This window comes from Miscanthus floridulus, chromosome 16 (genome assembly GCF_019320115.1).
Source record: "Miscanthus floridulus cultivar M001 chromosome 16, ASM1932011v1, whole genome shotgun sequence".
NCBI lineage: Eukaryota > Viridiplantae > Streptophyta > Magnoliopsida > Poales > Poaceae > Miscanthus > Miscanthus floridulus.
In genome coordinates, this window is record NC_089595.1 from 26,700,313 (window position 1) to 26,716,119 (window position 15,807).

Below are 15,807 nucleotides of genomic sequence, written 5' to 3' on the forward strand. Positions count from 1 at the left end.
CGTATGTTTGGACACACGCATAGAGTATTAAATATAGACTAAAAAAATAACTAATTGTACAGATTGCGACTACTTTGTGAGACGGAATTTTTAAGTCTAATTAGTCTATGATTTGACAATATGATACTACAGTAAATATATGCGAATGACAGATTAATTAGGCTTAACAAATTCGTCTCGTGGATTACTGAAGACTTGTGTAATTTATTTTATTATTACTATCTAAACATTTCCATATGACATCTCAATTTTAACCCCTGAATTTAAACACCAGCTTAACCTGTTTCCTATTACAGCAACACGCCGTCTAGAGCAGAGATACGAATGTCACGTGGTGCGCACGTGAGGCCCCTCCTCCCCAACCGAAAGCCCAAAGTGTATAGAGAGAGGATAAGGAGCTCGCTGCTCAGTCCGCAGTCCGCACTCCGCAGGGGAGGGAAACACCCAAATCAAACCCCCGCGCGTTGCCAGCCGCAGCCGAAGCAGCAGCAATGGCGTGCGTCGCCGCGCTCTTGGCCTCCCCGGCGCTCCTCCCCTTCCCCTCCACCGCCTCGTCCACGGCCTCTGCCTCCTGCTCGTGCCGCCTCCGCCTCTGCCCCGCCGTCGTCGCGCGCGCGCCGCGCCAGCAGCCGCGGGGCCGGCGCGCGCTCCGGCGCTTCGACGAGGTGAGTGCGTTGCGTCTCACTACTTTGTCCATGGCTCTTGCCCGACGCGCGCGGTGCGACTGCCAGTTGGGCTTCTCACTCTGTAAGGTGCGGTGCCGACTGAAACTTTGCTGCTGTGGGGGTGGTGGGGTGCCCGTGCGCGCAGGTGGAGGGGGTGTCGAAGAAGCGGCGCGGCATCGGAGGCGGTAGCGGCGCTGGGGGGTCGCAGCCGTCGTCGTCGCGCAGGGACAGGGGGCTTGCTGTCGATTCCAAGGAGTCGCAGGTCCGAGGCGCATGCATTTTTCTCTGTTTGGTTTACACTACACAGGTTGCACAGTGCATGCTATAGAGAACTGAGTACATCTTAACAGCTGTAGTTCCAAATTGAATGAGGGTGCCAATTAGCTTTTTTTACATGATGGAGTAGAATCTATCCCAGCCTCTGCATCCAGAGTAGAATCAATGGCAATTAGAATGAGGATGAATATTTCACTTCATTGCTGCTTCCATGTCAACATGCTTACTGTTGTTTGGCTGGGTGCTTTGGGTTACCCTATACATTGTCGTATGTGTGGATTGTATGCTGTGGGTGGGGTGTCGTCTGTTTAAACTATTAATTGCACTTAGCCATTTTGGATTTCAGTCAGTTTGCACTTTCTTTTTGTAAGTTCACTGCCTCAGTTATAAACCATGCTTCAGTCTGAATGAATCTCTTATGATGGTTTCATACTGTTTCATCATCTTATGCATGTGCCCATGCACCTGTGAATGCTAATAAACACACCCATCGTCATCCATGTACATTTCTTCTTCCTTTTCACTGCAATCCCATGTATGCTTGATTAAATGTTGCCCCAAAATCTTACAAACCTTCTCTTATGCTAACTGTGCCGTTACATCAGGTTGCTGACTTTGATGATCTTGAAGAGGACAAATTCCTTAATGCTGTCGTCAAGGTAGGCTTCAAGAATACATGTCCCTGGCTATTGATGATGCTTACTTTTCCAGTAGCCTATGTTTCATCAAGATATATTTATGTGTGTGCTAAGTACTGCTTTGTCATATTCGTATTGTAACTGCCTTTTCAGTATAGTATGTCAAGCACAGTGCTCTAGTTTGCTCAAAGATCTTGTTCTGTCGAGTAAGACACTCTTGACAAAAGAACCAAGAGAGGATTCAATTCATTGGTCATGCTAGGAGCCTGGATGCTTTGGAAGGAGAGAAATGATATTGTGTTCAATGGTGCCTCGCCTAGGATTGAGCGGGTGCTTCTCCTTGCACAAGAAGAAGCCGCTCTCTGGAGGTTGGCAGGCGCTAAAGGCATTAGTGAACTGGTCGCTACTCGACCTAGGGTTTAGCAGCGCCTGTTGAGGGAGGTCGTCTTTTTTACAGTTTTAACTGGCGCGTATGTAATCTAGAGACGGTGTGTGTGTGCTGTTGTATGGCTATATAAGCCTTTTATCCCCTTTCTTAACGCAATGATACGCAGCTCTCCTGCGTATTCCAGAAAAAAAAAGACTTTGCTTTGTTTTGTGATTAGTTATGTCCTTTTCACCTGAAGTAGTTTCTCTCCTGTTAGGTCTACTGCACTCATATCGCACCTGATTATGGTCTTCCTTGGCAGAAGCAAAGGCAACATTCAAGTAGTGGGAGGTAAGTGTTGATATAACATGTGTGTATCTGTTACAATTGTTAATTTTACTTCTTCCATGTAGAATTTCATCTGATGTGCATTTCTAGGTGGGTGTGGATGTATGCTGGCGTGGAATATAAATTATCATGATGCAATTAGTGATTTCATAATTTTGTAGAGATTAAGTTGCAGCATTTCCTTTCTTGTACTGATTAGACCACTTGAGACTAAGGCTGTAAACATAATGATGTTTGTTTCGTTGTGATAGGCATCCAGCTTTAGTTGTCAACATGCTAGGGCTTTTGTGATCACATTAGTTGACTTTGGTACCTTTGTTTATCTTATGACAGATATTCTTACCTTACATGTTTTGAAATTTATGCATATCTTTTGGATGAGGCCACTCATTTTGAAGATTACGATTTTCACATGTCTTGAACTTAGAAGCTCTTTGTGCATCTTACAAGACATGTCCTTTTACAGTGCTTTTATGATTGGGGATGGAAAACTCTTGACAAATGCACATTGCGTTGAGCACGACACCCAGGTGATTATTCGACTGGACAGCTTTATCTCTTCATGTTTTTGTTTTACTTTAGTTTGTCACTTGCTTTTTTTCTGTTACTATTTTTTTGATTTAAAATTTTGAGGTACTAGCAGTTGAAGATGAACTAATTAAAATTTCTGATGAGGCGCTGATACCGATGTACCATTAGTTTTTCTATGGATAAGAGTTTTGGTATGCCAGTTAATTTGTTAAGGTAAGGCTGCTTCTCGTTGCAGGTCAAAGTAAAGAGAAGGGGAGATGATAAAAAGTATATTGCCAAGGTAAATCACCTATAGCAATGCTGCTTTCAAGATTTGTCAAAATATCTTTTTTTCTTGAGTGCGCAATCAAAATGTTTATGCAATGAACATTGCAATTCTCTTGAAGTAAAGTAACTATCAGTTTATTGTGAATCTGAATTATCCGAAACAAGATTTGTGCTTATGAGTTTTGAAATCCTGGATCCCTGAGTCAGTCTTCTATTCATTTTACAACAACAACAACAACAACAACAAAGCATTTAAGTCCCAAACTAGTTGGGGTAGGTTAGAGTTGAAACCCAGCAGAAGCAATCAAGGTTCAGGCACGTGAATAGCTGTTTTCCAAGCACTCCTATCTAAGGCTAAATCTTTAGGTATATTCCATCCTTTCAAGTCTCATTTTATTGTCTCTACCCAAGTCAACTTCGGTCTTCCTCTGCCTCTCTTCACGTTACTATCCTGGCTTAGGATTTCACTACGTACCGGTGCCTCTGGAGGTCTCCGTTGGACATGTCCAAACCATCTCAACCGGTGTTGGACAAGCTTTTCTTCAATTAGTGCTACCCCTAATCTATCATGTATATCATCGTTCTGAACTCGATCCCTTCTTGTATGACCGCAAATCCAACGCAACATACGCATTTCCGCGACACTTATCTGTTGAACATGCCATCTTTTCGTAGGCCAACATTCTGCACCATACAACATAGCAGGTCTAATCACCGTCCTATAAAACTTGCCTTTTAGCTTCTGTGGTACCCTTTTGTCACATAGGACACCAGATGCTTGGCACCACTTCATCCACCCTGCTTTGATTTTATGGCTAACATTTTCATCAATATCCCCGTCTCTCTGTAGCATTGATCCTAAATATCGAAAGGTATCCTTCCTAGGCACTACTTGACCTTCCAAACTAATATTTTCTTCCTCCCGAGTAGTAGTGCCGAAGTCACATCTCATATACTCAGTTTTAGTTCTACTGAGTCTAAAACCTTTGGACTCCAAAGTCTCCCGCCATAACTCCAGTTTCTGATTCACTCCTGTCCGGCTTTCATCAAATAGCACTACATCGTCCGCGAAAAGCATACACCAGGGATGTCCCCTTGTATATCCCTTGTGACCTCATCCATCACTAAGGCAAACAGATAATGGCTCAAAGCTTACCCTTGATGTAGTCCTATCCTAATCGGGAAGTCATCCGTGTCTCCATCACTTGTTCGAACATTAGTCACAACATTGTTGTACATGTCCTTAATGAGCCCGACGTACTTCGTTGGGACTTTATGTTTCTCCAAAGCCCACCACATAATATTCCTTGGTATTTTATCATAAGCCTTCTCCAAATCAATAAAAACCATGTGTAGGTCCTTTTTCTTCTCCCTATACCGCTCCATAACTTGTCTTATTAAGAAAATGGCTTCCATAGTTGACCTTCCGGACATAAAACCAAATTGGTTCATAAAGACCCGCGTTATTGCTCTCAAGCGATGCTCGATAACTCTCTCCCATAGCTTCATAGTATGGCTCATCAACTTAATTCCCCGGTAATTAGTACAACTTTGAATATTCCCTTTATTCTTGTAGATCGGTACCAATATACTTCTCCTCTACTCGTCAGGCATCTTGTTCGATCGAAAAATATGGTTGAACAACTTGGTTAGCCATACTATAGCTATTTCCCCGAGGCATCTCCGCACCTCGATTGGGATACTATCCGGTCTCATCGCCTTACCTCCTTTCATCCTTTTCAACGCCTCTCTGACCTCAGATTCTTAGAATCTCCGCACAAAGCGCCTATTGGTGTCATCAAAAGAGTCATCCAACTGAAAGGTTGTGTCCATATTCTCACCATTGAACAATTTGTCAAAATACTCTTGCCATCGATATCGGATCTCATCCTCCTTCACCAAAAGATGCTCCCTTTCATCCTTAATGTACTTAACTTGGTTGAAGTCCCTTGTCTTTCTCTTACGAACCCTAGCCATCATATAAATGTCCTTCTCTCCTTCCTTCGTACTCAAATGTTGGTAAAGATCCTCGTACGCTCTACCCTTTGCCACACTTACAACTCGCTTTGCAGTCTTCTTTGCCACTTTGTACTTCTCTATGTTGTCCACACTCCTGTCATGGTACAAGCGTCTATAGCATTCTTTCTTCTCCTTAATAGCCCTTTGGACTTCCTCGTTCCACCACCAAGTATCTTTAGCCTCGCCTCCACTTCCTTTGGTTACTCCACACACCTCTTTTGTTCATTTTTTTACAACTAATATCCATTGCAAGCCAACTTAGCTTTTCAACCATATTCCACTGTACTGGTGGGACTGGACTATTGGAAGCTCCACCATTGGGACTTGGGAATTATTAAAAGAACCATAATCGTAATTATTTTTCTAATTTTCAATATTACTCTTTTGAGACCAACATTAAAAGTTACCACATATGCTTAGTAATCTTTTGAGCAAGGTATTTGACTATTTTATTTAATTTTATAAAACTAGACTTTGTAAGAAGTCAACTGACAAAGTGATTTACAGGTTTTAGCTAGGGGTACCGAATGCGACCTTGCATTGCTATCTGTTGAGAATGAAGAGTTCTGGAGAGGAACAGAGGCACTTCATTTTGGTCGCTTGCCATGCCTTCAGGTAACCAATTATCGTCATGATGTGTTTACTGGGCCTTTAATTATCCGTGTAATGTGAATATTGGGTTTTTTTTCCTCTCTGGCTAGTCACCGCAAGTACAGTTGAATGCTTAAAACTATAGTTGAGGCAACTTTTTGGTAACTTGCAACTGTAACATGTAGTGCTTGTTAATAGCACATGAACACCATAAAAGTTTCTGTCAGAGCTGAAGTCATTCTTTGCTCCTGCAAATGAGATAAACATTTACCATATTGTTTCTAGTTATATATGAAAAAGTACTTCACATTTACTTCATGCTGTATAACATTGCTCTTATGTTCAAACTTATGACAGGATTCAGTAACTGTTGTGGGGTATCCTCTTGGTGGAGACACTATATCTGTAACAAAAGGCGTTGTATCACGCATTGAGGTGCTATATCTTGGATGCTTCAATTCTCTGTATCTGTCTTTTTCATTTGACTCTTGCCTCAACGAGGAGAAAAGCAATGATATTTCTTGCATGCAGTAGCTGTATCATTTCTCAAAATGTTACACCTGATTCCATGCTCCTTTTTAGTTGTCCAGTGCATGTTGGTAGGATTAAGCACAAATTATGCTATGCTTCATTGATTCCTGACTTCCTGTGATCAGTTCTGACTTCTGAGTTCATTTGTTTGGGAGACTGGTCCATCGTTTTTCATTCTCCAGTCATATACTACTGTCTTCTTCTATATCGGGTTAGGTGTAGCCATAATCATCTTGGTCTTCAATTCTCAAATAGTTACTATTTTCCAAAAACAATAAAATAAAAAAGTGACTAGTTGTCAAATGACTTATTTTTTCTGCGTTGAACTTGTATGCGGAAACATAGCCCAAATACAACATTGCTTTGGATACATTCAGAAAGCGAAGCACTGTTCTGAAAATGCTTCTGCTGGGTTTCAACTCTAGCCTACCCCAACTTGTTTGGGACTTAAAGGCTTTGTTGTTGTTGTTGTTGTATATATTCAACCGAATGATTTAACTTACACTGTTTCCTTTGGAATAGCCCAGGTCACTCCATATGCACATGGGACATCAGATCTTCTTGGCATTCAAATTGACGCAGCCATAAATCCTGGTTTGTCCTTTGCATCCGCCTTAAAAAAGGCTCACTAGTCTGCTATTTGCTATACGATGATATTTAGAGCATTGACATATCTTCGTCCTTACCAGAATTCCTGGAAATGATGAGCTGATTTGTTGTCCTGGTCTTTTGTTCAGGAAACAGTGGGGGACCAGCCTTTAATGAACAAGGGGAGTGCATTGGTGTGGCATTTCAGGTACTTTTACTCGGTCACATTACTGGTACCTGGACAGGTGACTTGTGGTTTTGGGCATAATTGATGGACAACCCAGTATATCTGAACAGATTAAAAACATATTTAGGTAGATTTATATTTTAAAATCAAATAGCTATTCAACTTTCAGAAACAGGCATAGTTCTGGATTTTGATATGCTCTGGTAATGATCACTCTATATAAAACTTGAATTGGTATTTACCTTGCTTATGGATCAGAATCACATGCGTTCATTTTTCATTGTCTTCTTTGAGGGTACTTTTATGCTTTTGATCAGGGTATGCAAAGTATTGCTTCCACCAGTTACAAATACTTGCCACTTTGACAGTTTTATTTATTCACAAATACTTTCCACTCCACATTTTAGCAATATTTCCCATTTACTACTTTTTAAGTATTTCCTCTCACTTCACCATCAAGAAGTGGGTGCATGACAAACTATTTAACGAAGTTTGCCATATGCTAACAGAAAAAAAAACTCACCTGCAAAAGTTTGCCCCCACAGTATAATTTGCTCCCCACAAATACTTTCCACTCCACATTTTAGCAATATTTCCCATTTACTACTTTTTAAGTATTTCCTCTCACTTCACCATCAAGAAGTGGGTGCATGACAAACTATTTAACGAAGTTTGCCATATGCTAACAGAAAAAAAAACTCACCTGCAAAAGTTTGCCCCCACAGTATAATTTGCTCCCCCGGGAGTTGAACCCAGGACCTGGGGACCTGGGGTGCTACTTGAGCCCTGCTAACCAGTCAGGTAGCAGGCTCTTTCGCATATGTTCACAGAAGATAGTAATTATATATGAAAGGCACTTTTTTGCGAGGGTAGTTATAAAATACACTTCAATCATGTTAGAGAAAAGTAACGATTGCAATGGTGATCAGTGTTTGATCAAAGATTCAGAGATGACAAGTATTTGTGAACGAAGGTAGTAGCACTAAGCATGATGATGCACAGATAGGTAGACTTATGAAAGAGGATGCAAGTGTTTTTTTCTTTCTCATTATGTGTTTTGTTTAGGTGTACAGGTCAGATGAAGCTGAAAATATTGGATATGTTATTCCAACTACAGTTGTATCCCATTTCTTAAATGACTATCAGAAAAATGGAAAGTACACAGGTAAAATATTCTTTGTTTTAAAGATAAGCAAGCAAAAACGGTGTCTACTTTACCTAGTTAGCTACAGATATCGACATATTCCCTTTTCTTTAATAAGTTGGTTTGTACATTGAACCAGACATTTCAAATAGATGCTACCTTTGCACTATATAAAGTCAGAATTAGCAACTTCCCTTGAAGAAAAAAATTATTCATTAAACATGTTATAGTTAGTTCCTAATTATATGAATATCGAGTGTGCATTACTTAGTAAAACCGTATTCCAGTACACTAACTTTGTGAGATGTCTAACCCTACTATGTTGAAGTTGTGCTCAATGTTTCCAAAAAAATATGTAGGATTTCCTTGTTTGGGTGTCTTACTTCAGAAATTGGAAAATCCGGCATTGCGTGAAAGCTTAAAAGTACCTTCAAGCGAGGTAGGCTACCTGTATCTTATGAACTAACTTGTAAATATTGAACTATATATTTTCAAGTGTACTCTGATGCACACACAAGCACAGTTCTAGATGGTTTAGCCGCTCTTTCCCTGTTGAGAACTGTGTAATCTATGGTTGCACTGATCATCTTGCATACTGTGTAGGTGCTCTTGTACTTCCACATTTGATAAGCATGATATTGTTGAGAGTGGTTTGAGTTATCACACACCATGAAATATCCTATATTGCAATAAAATTAAAAAGAAAAGCAGATAAAGAGATAAATTATGCTTGAATTCTTGGATATATTCAGATTTTTTGACTGAGTGTAGGTGGCTCTTTTTCTTGTGACGTGGACCTCAGTTATCCTTAGATTAGTCTAATAATATTTAAGGAAGATTTCACTTGGAAGAAAATAAAGAATATTTGTGGAAGATTTGCTATCATCTTTGAATCATTCATCCTGGTGGCAGATCCCTTGATGGACTTAATTGAGGTTGCCTTGATCAGCACTTAAATGCACCTTGTTGTTTTTGAGTTAGTTACATTAGGTGGGATTACTACTTGGTAGTTATGGTTTCTGGCTGAGAGTACCTTGCATATCCATACAGTGTTCTAAAAGTTGTTATTTTAAAATTATTTAGAAAAAAAATTGTCCTCTAAATACTAATAGTCAGTTAGTCCAGTGTGTCCCTATGACATGCCATCTTGCTTTTCTCTTGAAGGGTGTTCTTGTTCGTCGGGTTGAGCCTACTGCTCCAGCAAGCAGTGTTTTGCGAAAGGTAACATTCACTAATTTGATCCAGTTCACAGATTTGAATGCCTTCAGTTTTCCTTGTTTTTTATTGAAATGGATCTTTCTGGGTTAATGATTGTCCAAACTGTATTTGCTTCGTCTGTTTAAGCTTATCAGTTTGTTTTGTCTCCAGGGAGATGTAATTGTTAGCTTTGATGGTATCGCAGTAGGATGTGAAGCAACAGTACTGTTTCGGTCCACAGAACGGATTGCTTTCCGCTATCTCACAAGCCAAAAGTAAGTTTTGTACTCCCTCCATTCCAAATTATAAGTCGCTTTGACTTTTTTGGTACATCCATTTTGCTATGGATCTAGATATAATAATATGTCTAGATACATAGCAAAATGGATGAACCAAAAAAGTCAAAGCGACTTATAATTTGGAACGGAGGGAGTAGCTTATTCCTGATAGCTTTCATTCTTTTCATAATTTGTTGATGTTATCTTTTGCAGAAAACATTGCTTTTCCCTATGTTTCGTAAACATGTTTTATATGCGGCTGAGCCTTCCAATAATGACAATTTTATGTTGTCCAAAGTTTTGTATTTCACTTCGGTTCATCTTCCAGTAACAGTAATGATTGGATATTGTATCAACATGTGATTAGGTGTTATATGCGAATCAGGTGCTTTGGGTATGGATGGGTAAAATTTCTTGTTCAGTCACCCACTGTGTAAGCCTCAATCCACCATGTGGATTGGGGTGGACAAGCCCTTATGTGGAATCCCTTTTAACGCTATAAGCCTCCTCTGGATATGAATACATTGTTACAAACTTGATCCATCTAAATCATCCTTGCTTTATTTCCAATGCAATGTGTATGTTCTATATATTCTGATATTCTGTTGCATCTTTATTTAAAATCTATGGAGCTACATTTTTTCCTACACTAGAGCATGTGTTGCAGTAAAATTTGATGGTTTCATTATTCAGGTATGCAGGTGATATTGCTCAGCTAGGAATCATTCGTGATGGAAATTCCATGAAAGTCCAAACTATTTTGCAGCCAAGAAAACATTTGGTGAAATACTGAAAACCCTCATCTTACCAAAAACTTGAAATGCAAAGTTCACCGGTGCACTTTTAACAAGAATCTGAATTCTTAATTAAGGTGCCGTTTCATGTCGAGGGTGGCCAGCCTTCTTATCTGATAGTTGCCGGCCTTGTCTTCACACCTTTAACAGAACCATTTATAGAGTAAGTAATCAGTGGACTTCCCCTTTTAGGACTAGTGATATCATGAAGCTTTTACTTACTAAATCATAAATTTCTGTTCATGTACAGGGAGGAGTGTGAAGATACATTAGGGGTAATTTCACCATTAGCATGCTAATCTTGCTTGCAGCTTACTTTTGTCCTGAGGCATGCATTTTCTTATTGTTAGTGTTGTCATCTTATCTTCATATACAGTTGAAATTGTTAGCAAAAGCACGTTACTCTCTAGCAACCTTTGAGGGCGAGCAAATTGTTATCATCTCACAGGTATGCTTTATTTTGTGGCTAGTTCAGTCGACTAATTTTGTGGTTTGCTATGCTATTATGCTCTTGATTAACTACTGCCATCTAGGTTTTGGCGCACGAGGTCAACATCGGATACGAGCACATGGGCAATCAACAAGTAAACCTCTTCTACCTTTTGGTTGTCTTTCTTATGCTTGTGAATTGGAACTTACGGGTTACATTGACCAATAATGTTACCAGGTCATGAAACTAAACGGAACCACAATAAAGAATATCCATCACCTTGCTCATCTTGTGGACAGTAAGTACTGACTGCCTAATGTTCAATGAATTCCTGACACCTTCAGATTCTTTTCCTTCTCACCTTATCATGGTTTGACTCAAATGTGTAGCTTGTAAAGATAAGTTCCTGACGTTCGAATTCGAAGACGACTTCCTTGTTGTTTTGCATCGAGAAGAAGCGGCTGCTGCATCATCAGACATTCTCAAGGAACATGCCATACCGTCTATACGGTCATCTGATCTATCAGAACCATATGTAGAAACAAAGAATGACATACAAAAAACAAGCGAAGATTTTGGTGAAAGTCCTGTCACAAACTTTGAAATGGGAATCGATTGTCTCTTGTGGGCATGATCATTCTTTTTTAATGGATGAGCTACTGAGCATGAGGTTTCAGTTAAATCTGCAGTAAGACCAGTGAAATGCAAGTATCTGCCGGCGAACACTGGCAGCAGGAGTACTCGGCAAAGCTGAGTCATGTTGTATGTTAGCATAGACAGAATTAAGAGTTATGTTGTACACTAGGAGCCATAGGATGATTTATTTATCATCATTTTTTAGGCAGTCAGGAATTGAGGGATTGTACAATTTGTCCATCAGCAATCCTGTAAACCTCCGGACTTGCAAATATGCAATAGATCGTCCAGAAATTTTGTTGGTTTACGCCTGCTCTCTTATTGATATTGCAGAACAAAGAATATCTATAGCACTTTATGTTGTTTCCTTAAGTTTTTGTAATTCATCGAGTTATGCTTTATATAGTTTATTATTCGGAGTTGCTAGAGCCGGGTGTCCAGAAGCTGAATTGCTTGGGCTTTCTTATGTTAGATTGATCTCATCCGACTTGATCCAACGATCGAGTCGGATCCCTTACGCGTCCTGATCAGGGGCGCTCAACTGACTCTTGGTCGGTGGGCCCCTATCACACAACGTCATAAAAGAGAAAGGTGGGGAGCGAGGTTGGCTAACGCCACTAACTCACTAACAAACCCTAGAAGGCCCCATCTGATCACGGGCGCGCTGCAGCGACGGAAAGCACCGCCGGCTGCGCCGTCGTCCTTTGAATTCCACTGCTCCACATTGCGTCGCCACTGTCATGGCGACTTTTTCCTCCTCTACCTCCTCTGTCAAGCCGAATGTATGTTTCTCTCTCTCTAGGTTTCACATCGATGAACTATATGATGTTTATGCCAAATTAGTGAAGTCAACCCGCTAGATCTACTCTAGTTGATCCTAAATTCTCTAACAATGGTATAAGAGCCAGGTTGGGGTATAGATCTAGATCGGGAAAGCAATTAGAAGGAGGTGATTCGAAGTTTTTAAATCATGAAACCCTATCCCTAACCCTAGAGACTCACCCGGACATAATCCGCCTCTGAGAATACCGTCGTCGCGCGGGAAGAAACCCCGAGATGCCGGCGCTCCATCACCGTCGTCGTGCAGGAGGTGATCCCAAGCCGAGTGCCGTGCGCGTGGGCTCAGAGCACCGCCTCAAGGCCGCTCAACGGCGACGCGCTCAGCCTTAGGCGGACACGTACGCCGGCGAGGGGGCTTGCAGCGGCACCACCACTTTTCTCCACCATTTTTTCTCCAGTCGCCACGGGCGGCTGCATCTCGCTCGGTGCGGGGCTAGAATAGAGGAGGTAGAGGAGGAAGAATGACTAGGGTTTCGGGGGAGCCGGCGTCTGGACGCCGTTTTGTTCCCGCGAGGATGACAGACGGTCGTCGGATGAAACGAACAGTTGAAATCGCTCGGGCTAGAAGTGGCCCAGGCGGGAAGACAGATTTCTGGCCTAGGTCCAGGTTGCGGCCTTGGCACGGGGGGCGAGCCACTCACGCTGGTGGGCCGCTGGCCATTTCTGTCGCTGGGCTGCGCGCGCAAGGCCTCTGGGCCGAGCAAGCTTCGGGTCGAATGCACAGTAACTTTAGAATTTGTTTTATATTTTTAGGAGCTTTTGTTTGATAATTCTACGTTGAGTTTGAAGTTCAATCTTTGCTTAAATTTCGAACCAACGAGAGAATTTGTTCAGAGAGTAGTTAAGTACATAGAAATGCTTCTCATAATATTAATTTTAAGATTATTTTTCATGTTTCCGCTGCAATGATGTTGATTATCTTCTAATTAAATTCGAACCAATGGGAGAATTTAATTTTGAAGAGTAGTTATACGTTTTTCAAGTTAAGAACAATATTATAAGTTTATTCATGAGTTTTTTCCATGCATTAATTCTATTTTTGCCCAACGGTGATGTGGAATTAATGTAGAAGAATATTGTATTTATGATATTGCTATTTGTCGGTGTTTCGAGTAAACACCAATGAGTGAATTTGTGTTATTGCGCGTCTGGCCCGGATGGTATGCTAAAAAGACACAATGTTTATACTGGTTTGGGCAGAATGTCCCTACGTCCAGTTCATGGCTGCTGCTCGTGTTATTAGCACCGAAAAGTTCGTAGTAGGGGTTACAAACGGGCGAGAGAAGGATATGTCCCAAGTCTCTGATGGAAAGGTCGAATGGGCGCTGAGAGCTTGGTTGCTGCTTAGCTATGTGCTCAAGGCTCGAGACCGGTGATTTTGCTGTGATGTAGTGTGATGTGCGATGCAGTGAATCGATCCCCTTAGTGGGGGTGCCCTGCTTTCCCTTTTATAGGCCAAGGGAGAGCATGGATTACAGATGGGAGAAAATAGGAAAATGGGAGGCAAAGGAAGTTCTTCAAGGACACCGGGTCTTCCTTTTCCTCTGTGCGGGCTTCACTGATATGGCAGGTGGTGGCAGGGACAGCCCCACATCGGGCGTATGTCCACTGACCCTGACAGGGCCACACTACGCGTCTGTCCGCTTGACGATGCCATGTCCTAGCATTGTCAGTGGGTTGTCACGTCCCATCTCGCCCCGACGGGCGGCGTGGTGGACCAACGTGCTGATCAGTGGCCATACAGAGAGCAAGCAACACAGTGACCGCACGTCCGTTACTATGGGTGATGCGAGTTTCCTTCTAGACCGTAGTGGTTGTCATGAGCTTTCGTAAGGATGAAAGGTCCTAATGGCTAGAGGGGGGTGAATAGCATATTAAAAATTTCTACAACAACACTTAGCAAACCAGTTAGACAATTATGAGGCGAAGCAAGTGTTGCGCTAGCCTACTAAAAATGCAAGTCACCTACCACAATTCTAGTTTCTATAGTTTCTAACCACACAATGGCTACGTCACTATACTAAGTTAGGGTGCTCTCAAAGGCTAACTAAAGAGCCACACTAACCAAACTAACAAGCTCTCACAAGTAGCTACACTAAAGAGCTTGATAACTAGTTTGTGGTAATGTAAAGAGAGTGAGCAACAATGATAGGCATAGATAATGATTCATCAATTATATCACAAGTTAAGCCTACATCACAAGTCTCAACATGCTTGTTTTTATTTTGTTCGTTAAGCAAAGAGGAATGAGCTTTTTCAAGCTTCTTATGAGCCTTGCCAAGCTTCTCATGGGCTTCCTCTAGCCTCTCATGAGTTGCATTGAGCTCATCAAAGGCTTGCTTAAGGGCTTTTAATTCCTTACGTAAGCTTTTGCATTCCCTTCTCTTAATGCCAAAGTGTTCTTTAGCATCTTCTAGCATGTCAAATAGTTCATCCTTAGTAGGTTCATCATCATCACTATCACTTTCATTTTCATTTTCATTATCATGTTCCTCATCACTTTCATCATCACAAATTTATACCTTAGTGGCCTTAGCCATAAAGCATGATGGAGTGTCGAAGAGAGAAGACTTCTCATTGATAGCAATGCTTGCAAGTGCCTTCTTCTTGGTGGTCTTGTCATCATCACTATCATCATCATCACTTGAGGAAGCATCACTATCCCATGTGACCACATATGAGCCACCCTTCTTCTTCTTGAAGGTCATCTTGTCCTTCTTCTCTTTCTTTTCCTTCTTGTCCTTCTTCTTGTTCTTCTTGTCATCATCTTTGTCACTATTGTATGGGCATTGAGCAACAAGATGATCTTTGCTTCCACAATTGAAGCACCTTCTTGACTCTTCCTTGTTCTTGGATGAAGATTTCTTCCTTCTAGCATGATATCCTTTCTTCATCATAAACTTTCCAAATCTCTTGATAAAGAGAGTCATCTTCTCATCATCATCATCATCCCATGAGCCATCATCTTCACTTGATGTATCTTGCTTTGCCTTACCCTTGGATGATGTGGCCTTGAATGCCATGCTCTTCTTCTTCTCATCTTTCTTCTCCTTCTTTTCTTGCTTCTCATCATCATCTCTATATGTATCATCGGTCATTATATCTCCCAACACTTGGTTTGGTGTCATTGTGTCCAAACCACTCCTCACTAGAATAGTGACCAATATGCCAAATCTTGAAGGCGAACATCTCAAGAACTTGTGGGAGAAGTCCTTGTCCTTCACCTCTTCTCCAAGTGCTTTGAGATCATTGACAAGCACTTGAAGCCTATGGAACATCTCCGGCACACTCTCATCCTCCTTCATCTTGAAGCTTGCAAACTTCTCTTTGAGAATGTATGCCTTTGCACCCTTCATGGCTTGAGTGCCCTCAAATGATTCCTCCAATTTCTTCCATGCCTCATGAGCTCTCTCAATGTTCTTGATTTGCTCAAAAGTTCTCTCATCCAAAGCATCATGGATGGCACTAAGAGCAATGTCA

The 15,807-nt window shown here is 41.3% G+C and overlaps 1 protein-coding gene across 1 annotated transcript; it reads left to right on the forward strand.

Moving 5' to 3' along the window:
- Positions 1-372: 372 nt before the first annotated feature.
- LOC136511642 (protease Do-like 2, chloroplastic) lies at positions 373-11,878 on the forward strand. Its single transcript, XM_066505688.1, has 21 exons — positions 373-665; positions 811-927; positions 1,547-1,600; positions 2,224-2,297; positions 2,761-2,824; positions 3,061-3,105; positions 5,619-5,726; positions 6,060-6,137; positions 6,761-6,827; positions 6,971-7,029; positions 8,074-8,173; positions 8,512-8,591; positions 9,317-9,373; positions 9,521-9,624; positions 10,321-10,408; positions 10,499-10,584; positions 10,672-10,696; positions 10,798-10,869; positions 10,955-11,005; positions 11,089-11,149; positions 11,241-11,878. The coding sequence occupies exons 1-21, from the start codon at positions 492-494 to the stop codon at positions 11,483-11,485; spliced, it is 1,809 nt and encodes a 602-aa protein (XP_066361785.1). The 5' UTR covers positions 373-491; the 3' UTR covers positions 11,486-11,878.
- Positions 11,879-15,807: the final 3,929 nt, after the last annotated feature.